This window comes from Callithrix jacchus, chromosome 5 (genome assembly GCF_049354715.1).
Source record: "Callithrix jacchus isolate 240 chromosome 5, calJac240_pri, whole genome shotgun sequence".
Classification (NCBI taxonomy): Eukaryota; Metazoa; Chordata; class Mammalia; order Primates; family Cebidae; genus Callithrix; species Callithrix jacchus.
Window position 1 is genome coordinate 155,347,280 of NC_133506.1, and position 25,082 is coordinate 155,372,361.

At 41.0% G+C, this 25,082-nt stretch overlaps 1 protein-coding gene across 3 annotated transcripts in view; it reads right to left on the reverse strand.

Moving 5' to 3' along the window:
- DCLK1 (doublecortin like kinase 1) overlaps nucleotides 1–24,554 on the reverse strand; it is a 359,661-nt gene extending 335,107 nt beyond the window's left edge. For all 3 annotated transcript variants that reach the window (XM_017973046.5, XM_035302465.3, XM_035302469.3), the window contains exons 1-3: nucleotides 24,276–24,554; nucleotides 18,639–19,033; nucleotides 692–1,038 (exon numbers count right to left, since the gene is read on the reverse strand). In XM_017973046.5, coding sequence (XP_017828535.1) covers nucleotides 692–1,038; nucleotides 18,639–19,014 — 723 coding nt within the window. In that variant the 5' untranslated portion in view covers nucleotides 19,015–19,033; nucleotides 24,276–24,554. The remainder of the gene's footprint in view (nucleotides 1–691; nucleotides 1,039–18,638; nucleotides 19,034–24,275) is intronic.
- Between the last annotated feature and the right edge of the window lie 528 nt (nucleotides 24,555–25,082).

Sequence of the window (25,082 nt, forward strand, 5' to 3'; positions counted from 1 at the left end):
ACTCACCATCAGGGTTCTGCGAAACCTTTACAAAAGTCATCCACCCAAGAAAATGAAAGGTGATGCTTCCTTTAGGTTCATCTGATCAACTCACATTAAAATGGCCACGCATCCAAGTCAACTGATGCTCATTCTGTACCTAAAACCCTCCCTTTTAATACTGAAAACTATGAGATGCATACTATTCTAGAAATATGTCTTTAAAGCTATCCAGATGGAAATATGTCATTTCTTAGCTACATATTTTAAAATCTAGAAAACTATAAGTAAATCTCACTAGTGAACAGTACAAAGACTTAAAATCATAAAATCTTTAGGTCAAAGAAATAAATTAGAATATTCCCCACTGGTCACAGTCCACTTCCACACCTCAGTCATGCCTAACGCTATAAGATGTATGAGAAAACAGATGACTGAAAAGAACCATTATGCTAAGCAAATAATAAATGAAAAAGTAGAAATCCTTGAGTAATTATTTAATCTTCAAAGATGTTTTTCTTACTTTATTCCTATGAATAATCCTGCTCAACTCAAACTTCCGACTGTTCTGGGTCCAGTAAGCACATATTTGTTGATGAAGTGACCCAGGTCCTTTAACAACTTGAGCAAAATATATGCTTTAGCCACGTATACCCTCCAACCCCTCAGTTCTTGCCTTAAAGTCAAAGTCACATCACAACACGTCTCTTACCTGTTTCCCGTCCAACGTGTACAGGCGTTTCACCACTCCCGAATCCAGCTTGATGGCATCAGTGATATCAGTGAGGACCTGCTCAAAGGAATGAGCCGTTTTCTTGTTCAGCAGAATCCTGACAGCTTTCCGTGGCTTCACGCCACTTCTGATGATGGTGACCAGCTTGGGCCGAATGAAATCCTTATTCTCTCGCACCTCTGAAGGGCTCCCTTTGGCAGTGGCCAGTGAAGACACTGCCCGAGATGCCGAGGTGGTCTTGACGTTCACCGACCAGTTGGGGTTCACGTTCTTGGTGTACTCCAGTTTCTTGAAGGGCTCTATTGAGCCACATACATAACTCTCTCCTAAGGAAGAGAGAAATATGTTTAAATTTACACGAAAATATACCCATTTCTTTTTTCCTACTTATCCTCCCTTTTGCCTTTTCTACTTAGGGGCAACAGCTAGCTCTGACTTTTCAAACAGAAGTATGATTAATAAATAGGGAAAAAGATTTCGGATTGCTAATCTGACACTGTCAGCAAGAGCTCCACATCCTGGAAAACAAAGCAAAACATTATTCCTCCATTTCCACATCTTAAGATTGGTGATAGAAACATTGATTCTGCTTGAAAAGACCTTAGAGAAGTACGAAAGTGAATTTAAAATAAAAAAGATTCTTTGGGAATTAGAGATATTTAAAATTGCAGAAAATTTCAAAATTGGAAGTATCTACATTTGCTACCTGAGATAATGTAAACACTAAGAATGAATCAGAATACCGCATCTTAAAGTAGTCGTGTAATTCACAAATTTGATGAGAGTTGATGCTAAAGATTTTGTAAAGCCCAGTAAAATTCCAAAAGCAAGCAAATAATCCCCCTTCCTTTTCTCTCATCTATATAGTGCTGATCACAGGGATCCACACATACTATAAAGCCAACTTATACTTGTTCATAAGTAAAAGGTTTTAGAAGTGTTCAATATACAGACTACAGCTTCAACAATGAACTCATAAATACATATAATCAAATTTTTATTTAAAAACGACTCCGTAGCAGGAAATCTTCTAATGAAAAGAATCAGACTATAAAGTAGATGTGGATCACACACAAAAGAAAGAAAACACGAACCAAGAGACAACTAATTGTAAAATGATGGATTCTAAATATATATTTCATAAAGTTAGGTCAAAGCATTTTGAAATTAAAGATTTCATAATGGCTTTTTCTGTGTGTTAATAAGTTTTTGTAACTAGGAATAGGTAAAAATGCTTAAAGGCCTTCATAATTGCAGGTGAAGTCACCTAGGCCTAATATAACACAGCCCATTGGTTTTTATCTAAGTCCTTATATTATTTTTAAATTAACAGTGCAAGCATCCAAGGCCACAGAACAAGTAGTGTTATATAAATAACTGAAGCAACCCGGCATGGTGGCTCGTGCCTGTAATCCCAGCACTTTGAGAGGCAGAGGTAGGCGAATCACAAGGTCAGGAGTTCGAGACCAGCCTGGCCAATATGGTGAAACCCCAACTCTACTAAAAATACAAAAATTAGCCAGGCATGGTGGCATGTGCCTGTAGTCCCAGCTACTTGGGATGCTGAGGCAGGAGAATTGCTTGAACTTAGGAGGCGGAGGTTGCTGTGAGCCAAGATCACGCTACTGCACTCCAGCCTGGGTGACAGAAATAAAAAGTAAATAATAACTAAAGCACACTTTCAAAAATTAGAAAGAACAGTTATACATGTTATTGAACACTTATTTTGCAGATGTTCTTAAAACATCCTCTAAGGTGTATACATACACATTATGCCTCACTAGAAGTTGTATGAATAGTGCAAGTTTAACCAACCCCCTTTTATTTATTTATTTATTTTGAGACGGAGTTTCACTGTTGTTACCCAGGCTGGAGTGCAATGGCACGATCTCGGCTCACTGCAACCTCTGCCTTCTGGGTTCAAGTAATTCTCCTGCCTCCACCTCCCGAGTAGCTGGGACTACAGGCGCGGACCACCATGCCCAGCTAATTTTTGTATTTTTAGTAGAGACGGGGTTTCACCTTGTTGACCAGGATGGTCTCGATCTCTTGACCTCGTGATCCACCCGCCTCGGCCTCCCAAAGTGCTGGGATTACAGGCGTGAGCCACCCGCGCCTGGCCCAACCAATCCCCTTTCTATTCACCTGGCAGATCATGACTTGTCTCAGCTATGCCTTTCTCAGGATTTAACCAAATATCAAAACACATACATATTTTTGGTATTTGCTTAAGTCCTGAGAAAGGCACATTTGGGTACTACAGAAACAGTAGTGTTTTGGGAGGTTTTATGGAGTGATTGAGGGAATGTGTTCTCTTTCCGGGTCCACAAGGGGGCGTCGTTTTAAGGGCAAGAACTTCCCAGAGCCGTGCCCCACTCCCATGCCTCTCCATCTGGGAGATTTAACGGTTTCTGTTTTAATTTTCGCGGGCGTGGGAAAGAATCAGAAGTCAATCACTCCAGCGGAAGTTTAAGGGAACTCTTTTCATTGGCCAGTGGGCTTGGAGAGGGAGGGAATTCCTCTCAGATTAAAAGTCCCTGTCTCCCTCATCCGGGTGGATTTCCCACTGTAGGGTTCCCTTCCATCCTAGTGGAAGCTGTTTTTCCCCTCCTGGATTCCATACTTGGGTCCCCTTCCACATTCTTCGTGGAAGCTCTCTCTCTCTCTCATCTTTTTCTCTCTCCTTTTTCTTTTTCTCTGCCTAAGTTATTTCTCTGCAAAAACTCTTTGGGGTCCAATATTTTCTTATGAGCGCACCTGCCATGGTCCCCTCTCCTATTCTTGGGTAAGTGAGAGACCAAAAGCCTGGAAAAACTTCCTCTCAGGGGAGCTAAGCGCTCCCTTGCATCCCAAAACCCGCCAACATGATAACCTAAACGTGATAGTGGGAAGAGAGAATTGGAAATTCAGGTTCAAGACCTGACCTCTCCAAGCACCTGACTTTGGACAAGTCCCTCAGATTTCTGGGTGGTGGTTTATTTATCTGTAAAACAAAACCCCACTAAGTTTTTATGAAGATCAAATTAGAAGATGGAAATCAAAGTGATCTCAAATGCAAACTTGCTATTTAAGTGAAAATAACCTGAGGCTATATTACTCTGATCATGCAGTAAGACTGAAGAAAAATTCAAAAACAAAATTACTAGAAATCGGTAAGCAGATCTTATATTGAACAGTTAGTTACCAGTGGACACTACGTTGGGTCCATGTCAATGTGAGAATGCCCCAACGCTCCCGAGTGAGACACACAGCATGTAATTGAGCTAGCAAAGCCAGCCTTTGTCAGAATTCTGTGCTAACTGAACATATACAATTGTCTGATTATTTGTAAGTTTATGTACTAAGCTAATTAAAAGCAAAACAAAGATATAGAGAGTTTACGTTTCAACAAAAACTTAATATATTTAAAATATATATTAAGTTAGAAGAGGGAGCAATTTTAAAGAAGATAGCAACATGGAATGAGTTTGTTAAAAGGGAAAAGATACACTTTTTAAAAATATCTTCTTAGATAAAGCACCTTGAAAATGTTTAAAAGCATAAGAAAGTTCTCCAATGACAACTCTGAGAAGGTATTGATGGTTTGGTTCAAGCAACAATGATGAGAAGAAATATGTGTTTAATCTGTGCTGTAAGTGTGAGGCTCCTCGGCCTAGATAATCAGATTTAAAGACTGGAATGAGAATCTTCGAGAAGGATGTGAGACTCTAGTAACAGATGATACTGTGCTAACAGGAAAGCAACCGCTAAAGGGAGGAGAAGGAGCTGCCACCAAATCCAAGATCACACCACAGTCACTGAGAGTCTGCAACGCTATTCAGGAATTCAGGAAAAGCCCAGATGGATTTCCTTATGCTAATAAATTTCCATTGATTTCCTTATGCTAATAAGCTTCCATTTTATTGTGCAAAGAAATTTCCATTAAATCTATTTGAATCCATGTTTTAACTATTTTTACTGTAATCATAAAACTGAACTTCTCTGTGCCACAAGAGATGTGGTTCCTGCTTTAACACAGATAAAGTTGGTTGTTTTTTCTGATTTTTTAAAAAATACCTTTTCAATTAATAGGCTAATCATCATCAATTAACAAATGTGATTTTTCTGAATGAGAATAATACCTAGTTTTGATTTGGTCAAATAGCTCTGGATATCCAGTGTTCAATCTCTTCCTTAATGTGACTGAGAGTTAAGAGATAAGTTACAATCTTGTTTAAATAATCATTTTTAGGGTGCGTTCAAGTATTGACATGAGGTATGTGTATTAAGTGCCACTCAAAAATAACAAGATAGGGTCAAGCATGATGGCTCGCACCTGTAGTCCCAGTTACTTGGGGGCCTGAGGTGAGAGAATCACTTGAGCCTGGGTGAATGAGACTGCGGTGAACCATAATTGTGCTACTGTACTCCAGCCTGGGCCAGAGAGTGAGATCCTGTCTTTTGTTATTTAAAAAACAAGAAAACAAACAAAAACCCCAGAAGATAAAGTAAGCTTATAATTACTGTAGTATACTTCCTCTTACATACACTAAGCCACCTCACACCCTAAAGTCTTTTGGTATAACTTCTGCAACAATGAAATAAAAGTGAATTTATCTAAAAAAACAAACGAATGACAACAACAACAACGACAAAAAACCCTAAAGCATATTTGAGCAAAATAGCCCAAAATTTGTTTTGAAAGTTTTGCATTACTTCCTATAGGTGAACTTGAACAAGGATGGCATGATTGCAAAGCTCTTAGAGGTGGTACTGGAAATTACAAAACATAATACTTTGCTGGTTAGTTATCATACAGCGAGTTTTTTGTTTGTTTGTTTGTTTGTTTTCAGTTTGTTCAAGCCCTAAAGATTCTAGAATAAGACTGAGTCTCCACTTGAAATTTAATACCGGGGGTGTCTAAGATACCCCAACAAATAGCAAGAACTGCTGAAGCAGCATCTGGCTGAATTTTGTTGTGGCATTTACAAAGGCCAAAAACTAATCTTTGTTTTTAAGTAGAGAGAGAGAGAGAGAAAGAAAATGACAGTTTTTTTTTTAAAGGCAAAGAAATAAAGCATGAAAATATGTTTAGATTCAACTAATACCAAAATGTCAGAAAATGGCAATTTCTTTCCTGAAAGATATCAGTATTTTCAGAAAGTTGGAGGGTGAAATAATTTTTAAGTAACCATATTAGATTATTTTTAAGATATTGAAGAGTCCTGTTTAAAAAATCACTATGTATTTTTATTTTTATGTTTCTGGTTTTTTTTTTTTTCTTTTGAGACAGAATCTTACTCTGTCGCTCAGGCATCATCTCGGTTCACTGCAACCTCTGCCTCCTAGGTTAAAGCAATTCTCCTGCTTCAGCCTCCTGAGTAGCTGGGATTACAGGCATGCACCACAACACCCAGTGAATCTTTGTATTTTTAGTAGAGACAGGGTTTCACCATGTTGGCCCTCCTGGCCCCAAACTCCTGGCCTCAAGTGATCCGCCCATCTCAGCCTCCCAAAGTGCTGGGATTACAGACATGTTACCACATTTGACCTGTATTTTTAAATGATCATACTTCCCATTATTCTTCAAAGCATAGCAATACATTTTCTCTAATAATATTTATTATTTTTAAAATCTGCTAAGTTAATTCTACTTTCCCATTAGCTTCCATTATGACATTAGAATATTTCCACTTAAAATGAATTCCCTAGGCATTATCAAAAACTGACAATGTGGTACCAGTTCCCTGAGTGACTGTCCCTGCGATGTGTCAGCTATAAAAGTGTTCCTCCACAAGACTCTATACTGGGGGATTCTACAAATTTGCCTCTTATGATGGGAGTGTTTTCATCGGCTAAGAGTTGTGACTTGGAAATTCTAGTTCTAACATTACTTAACTTCAGTCTGAAAATGACTTCATCTCTATCCTTCACATTACTAGAGCTGGTTGTTACCTCCTCTAGGCTTTCTTTAAGATCAATATGTGGCATATTCCAAAGTATCTTAAGTGAGGGATATCTGTAATATATTTCATTTTTCCAGAGGATAAACTTTCTGATTAAAATCTCTGGCAATTAAATTTCATTATTGTGAGTTATGGCAAAAACTCAAAATATGTACTGAAACCTCTGCAACTGAACTGAATTAAATTACACGAAATATTGTTTACAGAATAGAATATCATAAAGTGCCTTCTGGATATTGCATTTTATGAGGCAACTCAGATATACAGCAACATTTATAATCTACCTGGAAGTCACTGGCTTAAGATGATTTTCACAGAGTTATTAAAGGCAAGAAAAAAGATTTCCCAAAGGTGCTTATGGGTCATTCTTTCACAGAAGTCTTCCGTAATGGAACATAAAAGTAAACTTATAGAAAATGAATTTGAATGTGTGTGTCAGACCTGTCAAAGCAACAGAAAAAAACATGAAGGAGAAACATGAGAGATCCAAACTTTTTGAAATTGAAAAGTAGAGACTCTTTTTCTTATCTTATTGCCTGTAATCCCAGCTACTCAGGAGGCTGAGGCAGGAGAATTGCCTGAACCCAGGAGGCGGAGGTTGCGGTGAGCCGAGATGGCGCCATTGCACTCCAGCCTGGGCAACAAGAGCGAAACTCCGTCTCAAAAATAAATAAATAAATAAATAAATAAAATAAGCATGGCTTATTATAATTTACAAATATACAATGTATGAAAATAGATAGCAAAGGATAAAAATGAATATGTGAAAAACACATGGGAAGATGCTCAAATAGTAAACCAAGAAATGCAAATTAAAGCAGATTTAAGATGTACTCTTGCACCTATTATAATTGCAACAAAAGAATAATGGATATAAAGTGGTGTTGAGGTTGCAGCAACAAAATAATACAAGGTACTAAAATATATGACAAAGGATAAACACAAATAAAGCATAACTAGAAAACACCACTACAGACATTAAATCGGTAATAGTCTTTAAAAACAACATGGAAAACTACTTGGAGCCATGAAAATGTTTATACCCATAATCTCCTTGCTAAAAATTTTGCCTTATAACAGAAAAACAAATAACAAAATTGTAACAAAGACATACAGCATTAGCAATGAAACCTAAAAATTAAACACCACCTCCTAAATCCTGAGTCATAGGTGTAAGACCTAACTTAGCCACTCTGGGGAGGGAAAGAAACCTAAACCAGGAGCCTGTCTTCAAAAAGCTTAGAAAGCAAGATGTGTCTATGAAAAGATTCCACCACAAGGCGGTAAGTGATAATTGCTAAGAAAGTGGTCTAAGCCATCCTAATTTGGAGGAGAAAGAAATCACTTCCCACTTCCCACTGGGCTATCAATGAAAGGGAATTGGAATTCACAGAGGCCTTGAAAGCAAAGGTAAGATTACCACTGACAGAAAACAGAGAGGACAGCATTCTAGATAAAAATAAAATACTAACATGCTCTATTACACAGTACAGAAAGGGATATTCTGTGATATAGTAATATATTTTCTCAAAAAAATTAAATGAAAATGATTCCACAGACAGACAAGTTAGATAAAACTGCATCAGGCAACAAGGCCAGAGTTTTTACACATCATCAGCCCTGGGTGAGAGAGAGGTTACATTGGCTGCAGTGTGAACAAGGGGCTGAAGTGCACATGGGAAGAGAGAGGTCAAGATATCCCCTGGAAAGTCATTACAGTTGACCAGGAGACGAGGTGAACTGAACGTTACGTATCTACACTAGTGACAGTAAGTGGACGCTATGAGGAGTACTTAGCAGATACAACCAGCCAGAATTGGCAGTTGCTTGGCTATGGGTTCCGAGGGAATATGAGGCAACAAAGACACTGAAGTGATGATTATAACTTAGAGGGACTATATCTGACAATTCTCTTGGGGCCTACTTTCCGTACACTACACTAGGTACAATTAGAAGGGGAACAGGTTTGGATTAGGCGGTAAAGAAGGAAATTAACCTGGCTGTGCACATATTAAACTTGAAGTTCCTAGAGGCCAATCTGTTGGAGATTTCCAGCAAACAGAAATAGGTGATGGAGAAGAGAGAACAAGATGGAGAAATGTCTTAAGCAGAATCAACAAAATTTGGTGATAGCTTGGATTTGAGGGAATAAGAGAGAAAGAAGTTCTGTGATGTCTTAGTCCTTTGGCTGTTGTAACAAAAGACCATCAGCTGGAGGCTTGTAAACAACACATATTTATTTCTCACTGTTCTGGAGGATGGGAAGTCCCAGATCAAGACACAGGCAGATTCAGTGTCTGGAGAGGGCCCACTTCCTCACAGACGGTGCCTTCTTATTGTATCTTCACAGGGCTGAAGGGGCAAGGCAATTTTTGGAAGCTTCTTTTTTTTTTTTCCACAGTTTCTTTTCTTTTTAAATTTTTTCTTAAATTATTTTTTTAAACGATTGTTTATTTATTTATTTATTTTTTGAGGGAAAAAGGAGAAAAAGAAGGGGAAAAAAAGAAAAAGAGGGAAAAAGGAATATTACTTCATTCCTAAAATGGGTTTCAATAATGGCCGATCAATATTTTGAGTGTTTAAAGTGGTTTATGCATATTTTATGTGTTTAAAATGGAAACCTCTATTGTGTTTATTTGTTCTGGCTCTGAGTTCAAGTCCTGCATATCGTTATCAATTTGTTGTCTCGTTGAATCTAAATCTCATTATGTGCCTTATGTATCTGGGTGTTAAGATCTCTTATTGTTGCATTAATCCTTTTACCCTTGCATCCTTGTAGCTTTGAAATCTATTTTATTAAGTGTGAGAATTGCAACTCCTGCTTTTTATTTATTTATTTTTGCTCTTCATTTGGTTGGTGAGTTTTTTTCCATCCCCTTGTTTTGAGTCTTTGTATATCTTTAGATATATTGTTAGATTTTGTGGATAATGTATATTTTGTGTGTTTAAAATGGAGAGCTCTATTAAGTTTATTTGTTCTGGATCTTAGCTCCAGTCCCGGATATCATTATCAATTTTCTGTCTCATTGAATCTAAATCTCATTATGGGTCTTATGTATCTGGGTGTTAAGATCTCTTATTATTACATTAATCCTTTTACCCTTGTATCCTTGTAGCTTTGAAATCTATTTTGTCAAATGTGAAAATTGCAACTCCTTTTTATTTATTTATTTTTGCTCTCCATTTGGTTGGTACGTTTTTTTTTTTTTTCCAACCCTTTATTTTGAGTCTATATCTTTGGATATACCGTTAGATTTTGTCTGTATCTTTTGATTGGGAGATTTGGTCAATTTAAATTTAGGGTTGCTGCCGTTTGATATTAACTGGCTATTTTGTCCTTTCGTCAATAAAAATTCTTCTTTATGTTAATGCTCTTTACTTTTTGGTGTATTTTTAGAAAGGGTCATACTGGTTGTTCCTTTCTGTGTATAATGCTTCTTTTAGAAGTTCTTGTAAAGCAGGCCTGGTGGTAATAAAATCTCTGAGTACTTGCTTGTTCCTAAAAGATTTTATTTTTCATTCAAATGTAAAGCTTAAATTGGCAGGATATGAAATTCTGGGCTGAAAGTTCTGTTGATTAAGTATATTGAATATTGGCCCCCACTCTCTTCTAGCTTGTAGGGTTTCCGTTGAGAGATCTGCTGTAAGCCTAATAGGCTTACCTTTATGCGTAACTTGATCTTTCTCTCTGGCTGCCCTTAATATTTTCTCCTTCGTTTCGATCTTGGTGAATCTAACGATTATGTGCCTTGGGGTTGGTCTTCTTGAGGAATATCTTTGTGGTGTTCTCTGTATTGCCTGGGGTTGAATAGTGTCCTGCTTTGCTAAATTAGGAAAATTTTCCTGGATAATGTCCTGGAGAGTATTTTCCAGCTTGAATTCATTTTCTCCGTCACATTCAGGTACACCAATCAAGCGTGTATTAGGTCTTTTCACATAGTCCCATATTGCTTGGAGACTTTGCTCATTCCTTTTTATCCTTTTTTCTCTATTCTTGTCTTGTTGTTTTGTTTCATTAAGTTGATCTTCGACCTCTGATACCCTTTCTTCTGCTTGATCCATTCGGCTGTTTAAGCTTGTACATATTTCACTAAGTTCTCGTGTTGTATTTTTCAACTCCATAAGTTCATTTGTATTCCTCTCTATATTGTCTATTCTTTTCAACATTTCATCTAACCTTTTTTCCAAGTTCTTAGTTTCTTTACATTGGGTTAGAACAATTTATATGAATCTCATATATATATAATATATATGAGATTCATATGTAAATGAATCTCATTTATAAAAGAACAAGCAAAGTTCCTTTAACTCCCAGAAGTTTCTTATCATCCACCTTTTAAAGCCTACTTCAGATAATGGAACACAATCCTTTTCCATCAGGGCTTGTTCCGTTACTGATGAGTCCTTTTCCATCAGGGCTTGTTCCGTTGCTGATGGGTTCTGATTTTGAGTATACTCAGCCTTCTTAGGCTGTTTTTTTCCCTTCATTGTAGATGAACCGCCTTTCTAATTAGTTTTCTGAGTCGACGTCCAACTTATTGATTCCCAGTGCTGGGATCCGAGCAACCCACTGTGGCAGCCTAAATAGCAGCGATAAGACTGATGGTGCTCTTCTGCCTGGGAATCTCTGGTCTGGCTTCCCTCTTGAGTCCGCAACAAGCGGCTCTGATTTCCCAGAGCTCCAAACTCCGGTCAGTAGGGGAAGCAGTCCCGTTGGCTCTGCATGAAGAGTTGCTGCGCCAAGACGCCGGCAAAACTGCTGCAGCGGCCACAAGAGTCGCGCTGGCGACCCGTGGGGCTCCTCCACTGGGAATCGGCTGATTGGTGAGTGACGAAAATTCGTCTAAAAGTGTGGCGTCGTCTCGTTCTCTGGGCTTTCACTGGGAGCTACAATCCTGAGCTGTTAGTGGTCGGCCATCTTGGATCGATCTCCTGGAAGCTTCTTTTATAAAGTAATGAATCTCATTTATAAAAGCTCCAGTCTCATGAACTAATCACCTACCAAAAGCCCTATCTCTTAACACTTAAACGTGAATTTTGAGGGGGTCCCAAACATTGGGACCCTAGCAGGTGGTAATACATGCTGGAACATGACAGAAAGAATTAATTCTGGAAAATGGAAAAGCATGAGTCCACAATTATACATGTTGAGTTTGAAAGAACTAAGGAAGACAAATAGTTATACATATCCAGGTAGTTGGAGTGCAGAAGGTCGGATTTGAAAGTAATAGGTCTTAAACGAGTGGTTAAAATAATACTAGCTGATGAGATCACAGTAGATAATCCAAAGACAGGAAAATGGAGAACAGTGATGTTTAGGTATTTGACAAGTAAAGAGGGAAAAGAAAATCACCATTAGAACATCATAGAACTAACTGCTATGGGCAAGATCCACCAACAAATGCCGAAATTCATGGGCAAAACCTTAAGGAGAAACAAGATTATTTACATAGCATCAAAGTTTCTTCCCAAAATATTAGTTACAAAGGGGAAAATTATAACTTTAGAGTGAATATACCTGACATACATTGCCTTCACCAAATGATCACAGGTAACCAAGGAGACATACCAACATCACATACCCCCTGCAATGCAGTTCTGAGATCAAAACGTGACTTCTGTGCATAACATCAGTCAGACAAACCTAAACTCTGGGACATTCTACAAGGTAACCGCCCAGTATCCTTCAAAACTGTCAGTCATTAAAAATCAGAAAAGACTGAAGAACTGTCATAGCTTCAAAGAGCAAGAAAACAGACACTACGACTAAATTCAGTGTGTGATTCTGGAATTTTCTTTTTTAGAAAAGACATCAGTGGGGAAAACAATAAAAGCCAAATGAAGCCTGTAGTTCAGCTACTGTATCATACCAAAGTTAATTTCTTAGTTTTGCTCATTGTACCATGATTGTGTGTGCTGCTCCATTACAGGAAGAATGGTGAAGGGTATACAGGAACTTCCTATCTCTGTGATACTTCTGTAAGTCCAAATTAATCTGAAAATATAATGGCAAAGAAATGAAGCAGCTAGCCTAGAGAAAGGAGGTTGAATTGAATCTCTCCCTCACATATTACACCAATAGGACTTCTGTTAAAATATTTTTTAAGTGAAAACATAAAAATACCACAAGAAAATGAGGAAAAATGGCTTTATAATCTCAGTGTATATAGAACCCAAAAGGCTATATATCAAGCTATAAATAAAGAATAATACATTTGATTACATAATTGTTTTACACATCTACATGGCAAAAAACACAATAAATGAAGTCACTCACTGAAGAGACATCTGGAAAAAACACAGTCATGTGCCAGAATGTGTTTTTCAACAACAGACTACATATATGACAGTGGTCCCATAAGATTATAACACCATATTCTTATTGTACCTTTTCTATGCCTAGATATGTTTAGATACAAATACTTGCCATTGTGTTACATTGCCTATAGTATTCAGTACATTAAGAAGCTGTACAGGTTTGTAGCCTAGGAACAATAGCTGTATAGGTTTGTATCCTGGGTGTGGAGTAGGCTACATCATCCAGGTTTGCATAAGTACACTCTGTGATGTTCCCACAATGGCAAACTGCCTAACAACACATGTCTCAGAACATATCCACGTCATTAAATGACACATGACTGCACTCTCAATCGTTATTACAAAAAGTTAGTATCTTCAAAGGAAAAATTTCTACAAGTTAATAAAAAAGGCCCCAACCTGACAGGAAAATGATCATAAATGATGGAGAAACAATGCACAGAAAATGAAATACGAATGGCCTTTAAAGATGAAAATTAAAACTATGAGACATTATACAGTTTTCTTAATGGGTTAGTCAATGGCAAAACCTCTGATTACAAACCATCTTATTGAGGGTAGAGAAACAGCCACTTCCATACATAACTGGTTTGAGTGTAAACTGAAACCACTTTTATGAAGGGAAATCTTCCAAATAGTGCTTAAAACTTCAATGCTTGTACCTCTCTATCCAACAATATTACTTCTCAGAATGTACCCTAACGATATTCTCCTACGTGAGTGGAAAACATCTACCCAAGGACAGTCATCACAAAACTGTTTATAATAACAAAGGATTGGACACAACCTGAAAGCACATTGATAAAAGACTGGTTAAATACATGATGGGGCCTTTGGATAAAGGAGTACTATGAAGTCAGTAAAAGAACACAGTAGTTCTGGATGCAGTGATGTGGAAAGGTCTCCAGGATATACTGTTAAGTACACAAAGCAAGGTGCAGAACCATGGGCATGGAAAGTTACCTCTGGGCAAAGTACAGTGCTGCTACACCTTCTCCATGGTTTCAGTTACCTGCAGTCAACCAAGGTCCAGAAATACGACATGAAAAAATCCAGAAACAAGCAATTCATAAGTTTTAAACTGCAGGCAGTTCTGAGTAGTGTGATGAACTCTCACGTCATCCTGCTTCTTCCATCTTTAACACAAGAAGGGCAAGTACAGTTCAACAGGATGTTTTGAGAGAGATGCCGCATTCATATCACTTTTATTACAGCATATTGTTACCATTGTTCCATTTTATTATTTGTTAATGTTGTTAGTCTCTGGCCATGCCTAATTCATAAATTAAACTTGATCACATATCTTACATCATATACGTGCCTTTATCATAGGTATGCATTCATAGAAAAGCATAATATATACAGGGTTCAGTATTATCTGCAGTTTCAGGCAACCACCGGGGTCTTAGACTATATTTCCTTCCAGGATAAGGGGGCACTGCTGTAGATGTGTCCTACACATGCACTGGTATCTCTGAGAGGATACTCAAGAAACTAGTAGGCTGGGCGTAGTTATCTTACGCCTGAAATCTCAGCATTTTGGGAGGCTGAGGTGGGTGGATGGCTTGAGCCCAGGAATTTAAGAACAGCCCGGGGAACATGGCAAAACCCTGTCTCAAGAAAAAAAAAAAAAGAAAAGAAAAAGAAATTAATAAAGTGGTCCCTCTGGGGAATTTTAGGAAGAGTATGTTTTATAGCTATTCAAAAATTAATTTTAAAAATTCAATATAGCAAGAAGAGGCATAGAGAAAGCCAGTAAAATGGGGAAATAAAGTAGAGGATGCCCCATTGGGAAATGAAAAGATGGGTAATCCAGAAGCTATGATAGGAAAGAGATTCCCTAACTGTGGGGTGAAGCATAGGTTTAATCTTCAGAGGGGAACTATAATGGGAACTTGGAAAAGTTATGCAAACTACAGCTCCAGAGTCAGGCAATGTCCATAGAGGGTCAGTGAAAAGCCAAGGCATGCATGAGAACCAAAGAAGAAGAGGGGCTCATCTCTCACAGTGCAGATCTGATGAACAAATTCATTTATACATATCCAGAGATGACGTATCTACAGAGTTTTTATCCTAATGCTTAAAGAAAATGTTCTGATCCTCTCACATGTACATTTTCACAAAATGTTAAAAGAAGGACAAATCAGTCACTCCACCAATGCTCCAGGTTTACATTACATCTTTCTCCTAAGAGTTCAAAGGCTTTAAATGTCATATGTTAATTTATCTTCACAACATTTACGTACCTACAGTAGAATATAGATGGTGCAAAATTGGGGGAAATGAGGCCAAGTCTCAAGATGAATCACCTGCAGAAATAGGCCTGCAATTCAACTTTCCTTATTAAGCATCATAATCTTTTTAAAAAACATATTAAGGCCATTTTGAAAGCAAACAAGAGTGTCACCTTTGGAATGCTCTTGTGTGTGTGTGTGTGTGTGTACGTGTGTGTGAATGTGTGTGTGTGTATATATTTATATATATATATGTGCATAGGTGACACACATACACATACAATCATAGACAAACACATTCACACTGACCGTATGATTTGAGCTCGGCTAAATACATACAGCTAGGTCTACCAACATGCTTAAACCACACTTAGGCATAATAATCCATATATATAAACAAAACAGTGACAGCGACCACAAGACTGTTATAGTTTAAAAAATTCACAAATATCATTGTAATTCAGAATTTTTAGTCTGAGAACAAGCGAGAAAGAGCAAGAGAATAATTATAAGTCAAATACACTTGCCACTGGACCCACTAAAAGGATTTAATTTAAAACTCAAACATCATCATATTGGAAGGGAAAATGAAAAGCTAATAACACACATTGACGTTTACATAAAATTAGTATGTGAAGTGAGAGATATGAGCCTAATGATGAATATGAAGCAACGGTTTGCATTTTAACAGACTAAGCAAAAAATGTAATTGACAGAGGCGAATCTAAATGAATTTCCAGCTATTTAAACACTAAGTGCAGCTGCATGCTAATTGTCAGTGTTATGAATTAGAAAAAAATCTGTTTAAATGAAAATTCAAAAAATAAATGCAGCCAACATGTGAACTCACACACTGTACCAAAGTTACCATTCATTCAATCAGAGAATTTTTTTTCTCCAAAAAGTCATTTTTAAACATCAGAATATTCAATTGGCAGTTACTTCATATTGATTAAGGGGAAAAAGTGTTTTGGGGCAAATGAAAATATTAAAGTGTTTCTGGGAGCTGCATCTTTCTTTCCTGGAATTATGTCAAGATTAAAAACATGTGTTTTCTAGAAGAAGCTAATACAATAACACTTCAATGTCACTAATAGCCACGGGAACAACTTAGGGTTTGCAGTTAACTTGACAATGAAACATCTACCATTGCATTACATCAAAAAAATCCACTGTATTAAAACAAACGCAAGGGTGCTTTTCATAGGAATTGAATTCACAGCACACAGCATCTTAGAGGTAGTTAAGAGCTCAAGCTTTGGCACTAGCCTTCCTGGGTTCAAATCCTAACTCTATCATTTATTTCTTTGTGAGTCTGAGCAGATCATTTAAACACACTGTACCTTGCTTTGCTCAGGGTAGTATAAGGATAACAGTTCCTACCTCCTAGGATCATTGTGAGAATTAAATGTATTTATATATACAAGGATTTGACCAGTGCCTGGCCCATGCTCAGTAACTGAGAGTTATCATTATTACCGTCAGTCAAGACATCAGTCCCTCAGAGCAGCATTATTTTCCAGTAAAAGACAAAGAAGATGGTGGCAAGTATGCCACGATTTTGCTGGTTCCTAGATGTGAAGGGAGTACTGTCATGTGCCACCTCCCAGACCCTCTCCTTGGTGGATGGGAGTCATTGGAGTATCTCTGGCCACTTCTAAGTAAAGATTATTTTGGGTGAGAAACTGATTGAAGTCCCCCAACTCCCACAGATGCTACATAAATGACTCTGGAACAGAGTGAGGTGTCAACCCATGGCTGTGTTAGGACGTGCTTTGAGATCTTGCCATATTTTCCCCTGCAGTACTATCAGCCCTCAGAGGGATGGCTTGTTGACTGGTCATGCACCTGACTTTGCATATGACTTTTATCCTGATCCCCTGGACTATACCACCAAATGTTCCATTTAACCTTGAATTTCCCAAGGTCATGCAAAGGACAGGGCACAAAAATTAAAGCTGAAACAGTAAAATTTCATGTTCATTCTTCTCCTTTAATTTACTGGAAGTTCCACCCTCTGAATAGAAGGAAAAAGGCCAAGTCCACAGGCATGTTGGCAGCATGTCAAGTCACCAAAATGGGATGTGAATTCCCACAAAATAAACACAGGCTCCTCTGCTTGCTCTCAAGGCCAGTCACACTGTGATCAGGCTGGCATTCCTGCCAAGGGATGAAGGGGAGCAAAATGGGAGAAGCCCCCAGCTTTGAGCCACAAACACTGGTTACAAAGCAGGACAAGAGGGCTCTGTTAGTGTGCAGTCAGGGAAGAGCAACCCCCAACTCCAACAGGGGTGCAACGGGTGCTTCCTGCTACCTGCACAGGGAGGGAGGGGATTACATGGCATCCCTGCTGGACCCAGTTTTACACAGCCTGAGCAGATAGCTCTGGAGTAAAGATGAGCTCAAGGCGAAATCAAGCTCTTCCAACACTCTGTCTGACCTCCCTCTCCCAGGTTCTTTTGTGCTATCTACTTCTTCATCATTAGGGCCTTGAGATCTCAATCTCAGAAAACCAGCTCTCCAAAGAGGATCTGCTAGCCTCTTTGCACCTTGGTATACATTTAATCCCGGTCCTTTTCCTCCAACTCATTTTAATTGGCAATGGTTTCTAAGGCAATGACAGGCTTTATGCCCTGTTCAAATAGGGTCAGTCCTGAGGCAAGTGTAGTCCGGAGTTGGTGACCTTCTCTGCTTGCATAAGACACCAGACTGCAACCGCGGATGCAGACAGTCCTATTTCCACATTAAATGTCTGAAACAGATAATTACTATTAACCTAAATTGGACTAAAAAGATGAAACTGAACAGACTAGTGCCTGCATCTCAGCAAATATCTGAGAAAGACAATAATCCTTTAAACTCAAAAGGAAGCATCACAGTGGAATGAGTTGTCAGAAAACCTAAGTTTTGGTTCAGGGTCATCACCATCTTACCATGTAACCATGGACATGTCATTTGAATTTTCTGGTCCTCAGTCTCCAAAGATAAAATTAATGGGTTTGATGGCTATCAAAGGTTCCTTTCAGCTCTAAAATTTCATGACCATTTATCATTTTCAATTCAAGTACTTTCAGATATGGTGATAGAAAAAGTTTAATTTGCATTTAGAAATGAATATAAATTTGAGATTCAAGAGATAAAAATGGACTTTTAAAATTAATGCAAAATGAGTGTGAGAAAGAAAATAGAGAATGCTGTAGAATTAGGCACTTTTCCCCTTGGTCCATTATTATAAGCTACCCGACGATACCATTAATTTTTTTCCTTTTTATAGTACACAACAGCACATTCTAACATGTGAAACCGTAAGGATTACAGCCCTCGGCTGAATGCCAATTGCCAGAGGACAAATGGGAGCCAGCTAGAACACTGTGGAAATCTGAGCCTGGAAGCTGTAGGGTCACGTGGGGGTTATCTCACAGCGCTCACCTTCCACCAGTTGGTCCAGGCTGGAAATCTTCTTGAGCCCATCAATGGTGTAGATTGTTCTCACTCCCTGGGGCAAATTCACGTTATCCGACAGAGTTCGGGTCAAATCAGCCAGCAGGGCCTCAAAAGATCGGAACCGGTCTGGAGAGATGGCATACACAATCCCTTTGAAGTAGCGATCTCCGTTTCGATAGAAACGAACCTTCTTGGCCTTCTTCTCGGAGCTGAGCGTCTGCAGCGTGCGGGTGCGGTAGAAGCTGCAGTGGGCGCTGTGCGTCGGGCTCGGCAGGCCGTTCACCCGCGACCCTCGGCTGTATCTCTGCGCCTTATCCCGCTCGTCGAAGTGCTCCAGCTCCATGTCTCTACCGAAGGACATGATGGACTTCAAGTAGGACCTACGAGCCCCAGAAACAAAAGCAGACACACATATTGATGTGGGTTTTATATATATATATATATATATTTAAATTAGGGACAGGGTCTTGCTCTGTCACCCAGACTGCAGCGAGGTGGCACGATCATAGCTCACTGAAGCCTCGAGCTCCTGGGCTCAAGTTATCCTCCTGCATCAGTCTCTCTCAGTAGTAACGGTTACAGGTGCCTGCCACCACACCTTGTTAATTTCCTCCATTATTTTGTTTGTTTGTTTGTTTGTTTTTAGTAGTAATGATGAGGGTCTTGCTATATTGTCCTGGCTGGTTTTGAATCCCTAGCCTCAAGCGACCCTCCCCAGCCCCCCAACCCCTTTGGCCTCCCAAGGTTTTGGGATGATATTGTTTTGAGATCAGAATTTCAAAGGGTCTGCTTCAAAACAGCTGGGTGGAAATATTGCTGTAACTGATGACACATTTAATATGAATTATCAAGTGGGACAGAAAGAGAAAGGGATGTGAATTCCCATAAAATAAACACAGGCTCCTCTGCACGCTCTCAGTAGAAAGGGCTGACCCCAGTGGAAACAGCTTATTAATCAACCACAGATTTGTTAGAAGCAACTCCTAGGTTGCCTGCAGTGCATCGGGCTTCAAACAGATATTCCCAGCAGACACAACAACTTTCCAAAGTAGTGTCCTCTTTTACAAATGAAGAAACTGAGGCACGGAAAACTTTCTCCTAAATTGCTCCAAGTAATACAGTGGAGAAATGCTGGTACCAGCAACTCTGCCCCAGGTTTCCCTGACTCCATAGCTTGCAGGGCAAGCGTGCTAATCCTGGTAGCAGGAAGAAAATAAGCTCTCATATCATTGTACAGTGAAAGATAAGTAGCTATGGTGGGCTGGGACAGAAAGAGAGGGCAGGCAACATAACAGTCAGATTGTAAAAGTTCCACAGTGTTTGTGCACCCCATGGCCAGATGGAGAGCAAATTAAATCAGTCCGTAGGTTGATTTAAAACTTAAAGAAGATTTTCTAACATATTCACACATGCAATATTTTTAAAAGCAAATTCACTAAACCTCATTTACTTACATTTAGTACTTCAGAAAAGTTGAGTTTAAAAAAAAAGAAAAAGGAAGAGGAGGAGGAAGAGAAGGAAGAGGAACAACAAGAAAGGGAAAAAAATGTTCTTTGGAAGTACATTTCTTGGTGCTTCCTTTCACTAAGGCTATCTTTGGGATTGAAGAAATCAAGGTAAACCTCAACGTCAATTTACGCTTGAAAGATGTCAGTTTGGGGCTGGGGGTGGTGGCTCACGCCTGTAATCCCATCACTTTGGGAGGTTGAGGCAGGTGGATCACGAGGTTAAGAGATTGAGACCATCCTGGTCAACATGGTGAAACCCCGTCTCTACTAAAAATACAAAAAATTAGCTGGGCATGGTGGCGCGTGCCTGTAATCCCAGCTACTCAGGAGGCTGAGGCAGGAGAATTGCCTGAACCCAGGAGGTGGAGGTTGTGGTGAGCCGAGATTGCGCCATTGCACTCCAGCCTGGGTAACAAGAGCGAAACTCCGTCTCAAAAAAAAAAAAAAAGATGTCAGTTTACACTTGACCCCATGCTAGCTGTGTAAGCTTGAAAAATCTACTTAACACCTTTAAGCCTCGATTTCCTCAATCACAAAATGGGGATGAGAACAGTATCCCCTCATAGTCAGCATTAACTATTAAATAAGTTCATGCACATGAAGTTCTTAGCATAGTGTCTGGCATATGATAAGTACTCATTTTTTTATTAACAAAATCTGTTTTTGTGTTCCTGACCCTGTCACAAAAAGACCTAGTAGGAACAGAATCTTTCTTTTCTGGCAAGAGTGGCCCCTGCTTTCTTCCTGATCTCCATCTCATGACTCCTTGAAAGAACACCTGCACCCCCGGCCCCCACAACAAGCTGCCTGGGGAACCAGTTCATCCTTGCTGAGGGGTTGGTTGGTAAAGGTTTGTGGAGTCTTGCAGGGGAGTCTGTGTTTTAACAGGACAATCTAGGAAGTGGAAAGACCAAAACATTCAAAGGAAAGAAATTTTAATGACAACATTTCAGGCATGTTGAAATAGAATATCAGGGAAATGGAAAACTTGGAGCAAGAACCTTACAAGCACTTCCAAGTCCCACCATATAAACGGACATCGGCTTTCTGAAAGTCAGCCCAAACTCACCAAAGTACCACTGTCTCCCTGACCTTTCTTTGACCCTCAGTAAACTGACCTCTGCTTCATTCTGAGTGGCTAAAATTTCACACCCAAAAGCATGGCTAGAGATTTGGTACTCCAGAAATGAAGTGGAAGAAAGTAATATTTATTGAATGCCTAGGCTGTACCTGACACTATTACTCATCAATCATTGTGTAATATGCTAAAAATTCTCTTCCAAACCTCATATTAATCCAACAAGCTAGGTAATATTATCAATACTCAGTTGAGTATGGAATTTATCCAGGGTCCCAAAATTATAACTGAGGTGGTTGAGATTTGAATCCAGATTTACTGTAACTCCAAAGCTGGTGTTTCCATCCTTAGCCCATCTGAAACTGGTTCCTCTTCAGCATGAGAAGCAAGACTTTGTAAACCCTGACTCCTAACTAGCTCAGTGACCTAGGGCAGGCCACATAAATGATCCAGACCTCGTCTGCACACAGATGAGGCAGTGGTCAGCAGACCCCTCATGTTCGTGATTCTATCTACCTGCTTATGAGTCTATTGCTGACCCCACTGAAGGTCTAGGGAGGGAGAAATGAAGTGTGATTTAAACTTGAAGTGTTGAGTTCAGCACACTTTGTTCCCTCCAACTATGAAAACAATTTCATGCTTCTTACTACAGCATAATAGTCAGAATTTGCATTTTTCAAAAAACAGTTACACCATATATAGGCAGTTCTGAACTGGTTTCATTGATTTTGAAGTTAGATAACTTTAAAATCATGATCACTTCATACCCAATCCTGTAGACATTACTTATGTAACAGAACCAACTTTTGCCCCTGATACTGGTAACTGCCCTTACTTTTTAATTTATATGTTTTTAAAGTGAGCTCTCTTGTCTTCTAAAAGGGGGTGTGTCTTGGGGGTGTAATGGAAGTCACTCTCAGTACTCACACCAACTCACTAAGCTCTTCAACATTTTGTAAATTTTAAAAGCCAAACTGGATTTTGAAGTTTGTGTTTTATTCTTAAAGGCAGAGATCATTCTTCCAACACTAGGGGTTTTGGGAATTTCCTTCCAAATTGACGTAAACTAAAAGAAAACAAACAGGGCGGTAGGGAAGGATGGCATAGCCCCGTTACCAGAAAGAGTGCACATCGACCTCTCAGTGACCGACAATTGGCAAAGGCCAAATAATTTGGCAATGGTCTGAATTCCCCAGGGGGAACAGGCTTTTATGACCAGGAATTCCCACACCAGATGAAAAAAGAAGAAAAGAACAATTTAAAATAGAAAAAAAAGTTTACTTAGTTTCATTTTATTTGCATTTTTCCTCAAAGAGGATCACAGTTTCATCCAGGACAGGGCTACACCTTTTACTTCCCTTCCCTGAAGCTGTCCAAAAGTGGGCAATGGTGTCGACAAAAGAAACCATACTCAGAGTGAAATCATTTTCAAGGCTCCAGCTACCTCCACACCCTGGTGTGCCGGGAATTATTCGTGGCATCAAAATAGGTGTTCTTTCCCTCGCCTTGGCTTAGTCATATACATGAGCTTCTGAAGAAGATCCACTGGTCTTCCATAGGTTTACACTTTCTGCACAGGAAGCCTGTGAGAACACACAGCTCAATGTTCAGAGACCATAGGTGGCCAAGGGCCTGAGTGCACATGTGCAGTGACACCAAGCTGGTAACCACAGCGCCTCAACCACAGCGACCACAGATACTGGAGGGAAGAAGGGCGACTGTCTCTCATCAGAGCTTTTCCTATAAATCCTGCCATTTCAAGAAACCAATATCCCTGATTGTTCTCAGTGGGATTTCTCACCATTTTGAGGAATCTCTGTTCATCCTTCTCTAGGTGAGCACATGGTTCTTGTTTCAGAAATTTACAAACACACGCACATACCAAGAAAAAAATGACATAAATGCTACCACATCTAAATAGATGCTGGACCTTGAAGTCCCAAAGCATATTTTAACTGTAGGATTAGGATTCAGGAGGACTGGCAGGGAATAAAAGGCACACACATACCTTCCAGGCCCGTGCACCGCCACGGACGTAGACATCACAGGGTGTGTGCCTATCTTTTATAATTTTCCTCTATATGACCTCTCTTAAAATTCCTTCTGACCCGAATCCATGTGACAATTCATACTTTAAACGCTGTCCTACTTTCCTTTCCCACTGAAATGCAATATATTTAGGAACAGTCATAAAATGCATTCACGGAACACCCTGCAGTGTGGCCGCTGAACGTGTGTGCACCGTGCCTGGATACACTCGCAGGTGCAGCAGAGAGGGAGCCGGTTTGAATGAAACCTTTCATCTGCTCTCTCGCCAACCAGCATCTCCTTGCCAAATCCAGCAGCAATTCCGCGCAAACCTGGTTTTCAAAAGCAGCCTCTTTTGTGGGGCATTGCGGGGCTGTGCGTGCACTCCCACTAGGAGGAAAAATGCCATTTCCTCTCCGCATGCTTTTAGCACTGCAGGTACTAATTTGAACATGAGGCAGCCTCGCTGTCCCTGAAGGAACTTGAGACCCTGCAAACGTACTTGCAACACCCACGCTGCAGCCACCACCACGCACGAATCGACCCCATCCACAAGCACACATCACCGGCCCGGGGACACTGGAAAGCACACACACAATAAGAGGCCGGGCTCGGCCACTCCTTCCTTGGTTCCCGCTCCACAGCCAGTTCTGACAATGACAAGCACCTCTCCCAGCTCCTCCGCCCTGGCTCTGCATCTCCACTAACAACGCGAAAAGCCTGGGGGGGGGCCCGCTCGCCCGACTCCAGGTTTAAAGCCCCGTGGCACAAGACAAAAGAGCCAGGTGCCAGCAGCCCCGGGGCCGCCCGCACGCAACGCCCCCGGGCCAGGCCACGCTGGCCAGGGCAGGGCGGCCGCCTTTCGAGGAAAGGCGGGCGGGGCGGCGGGGCCAAGCTGAGCGCCCGCCCTGCCCCAAGCGCCCCGCGGCTGCGGGCGGAGCGGGCGCTGCAGGGTCCCGGGGCCGCCCTCCCCGCAGCTCTGGTCCCCTGGGAAGGCAAACCACGCACCGGTCCGCGGAGAGACGCCGCCGGAGGTCTTTGTGGCCGTGCTGGGGGCTGCCTCCTGGTGCTGTCCTCGCCGGGCTGGGCGCGGCCGGGGCTGCGGGGCTGCGGGGCTGCGGGGCTGCGCGGCTCGGGGGCGGCGGCGGGGCCGGGCTGGGCGGCGGCAGCTGCTGGAGCGCGGCGTCTCGGCTGCGGCCACTAGTGCAGGGATGTGCCTCGGCCCGTCCTCATTGAAATGCGGCGCTTCGCACAGCCTCACTCCAGCCTCTCTCTCCAGAGGAGGGCGGCGGCGGCGGCGGGCGCGCTCCCTTTTCTTGTCTCACTCGCTCACACGCCCTCCCTTCTCCCTCCTCCTCCTCCTCCTCCGCGTGCGCGCCCCGTCGCCCCCGCCCTTCTTGGCAGGGCGCACCCACCACGGCTGCGCCCCAGGTTCTCTTCCCTCCCAGCGTCCTGCTCCCACCGCAGCGACCTCCGTGCATCCGACTTGACTACACCCCTAAACCTCCTTAGTCCCCAGAAGTGGTCGTTGGGAGATGAGGGCAGATCAGATGGTGGAAGAGAACGTGGACAGGGCTGAGTCAGAGCCAGGAAGTGTGCAAGGCAGAGAGGTGATGCGGCCCGGAGACGAGGCCCCCGCCGTCGGAGGAGGGAAGGAGGGACCCACACCCACACCTTTCAATGTGACCTCACGGTCTGACACCTTTCCCAGGGTATGGAAGACAGTGGATCACCCTCCCATCCTTCTTGCCCGGGATGCACCCACGCAGCGCCTCTCCAGATGACCAACCCTCCCAAGCTATGCACTCTGGTGGT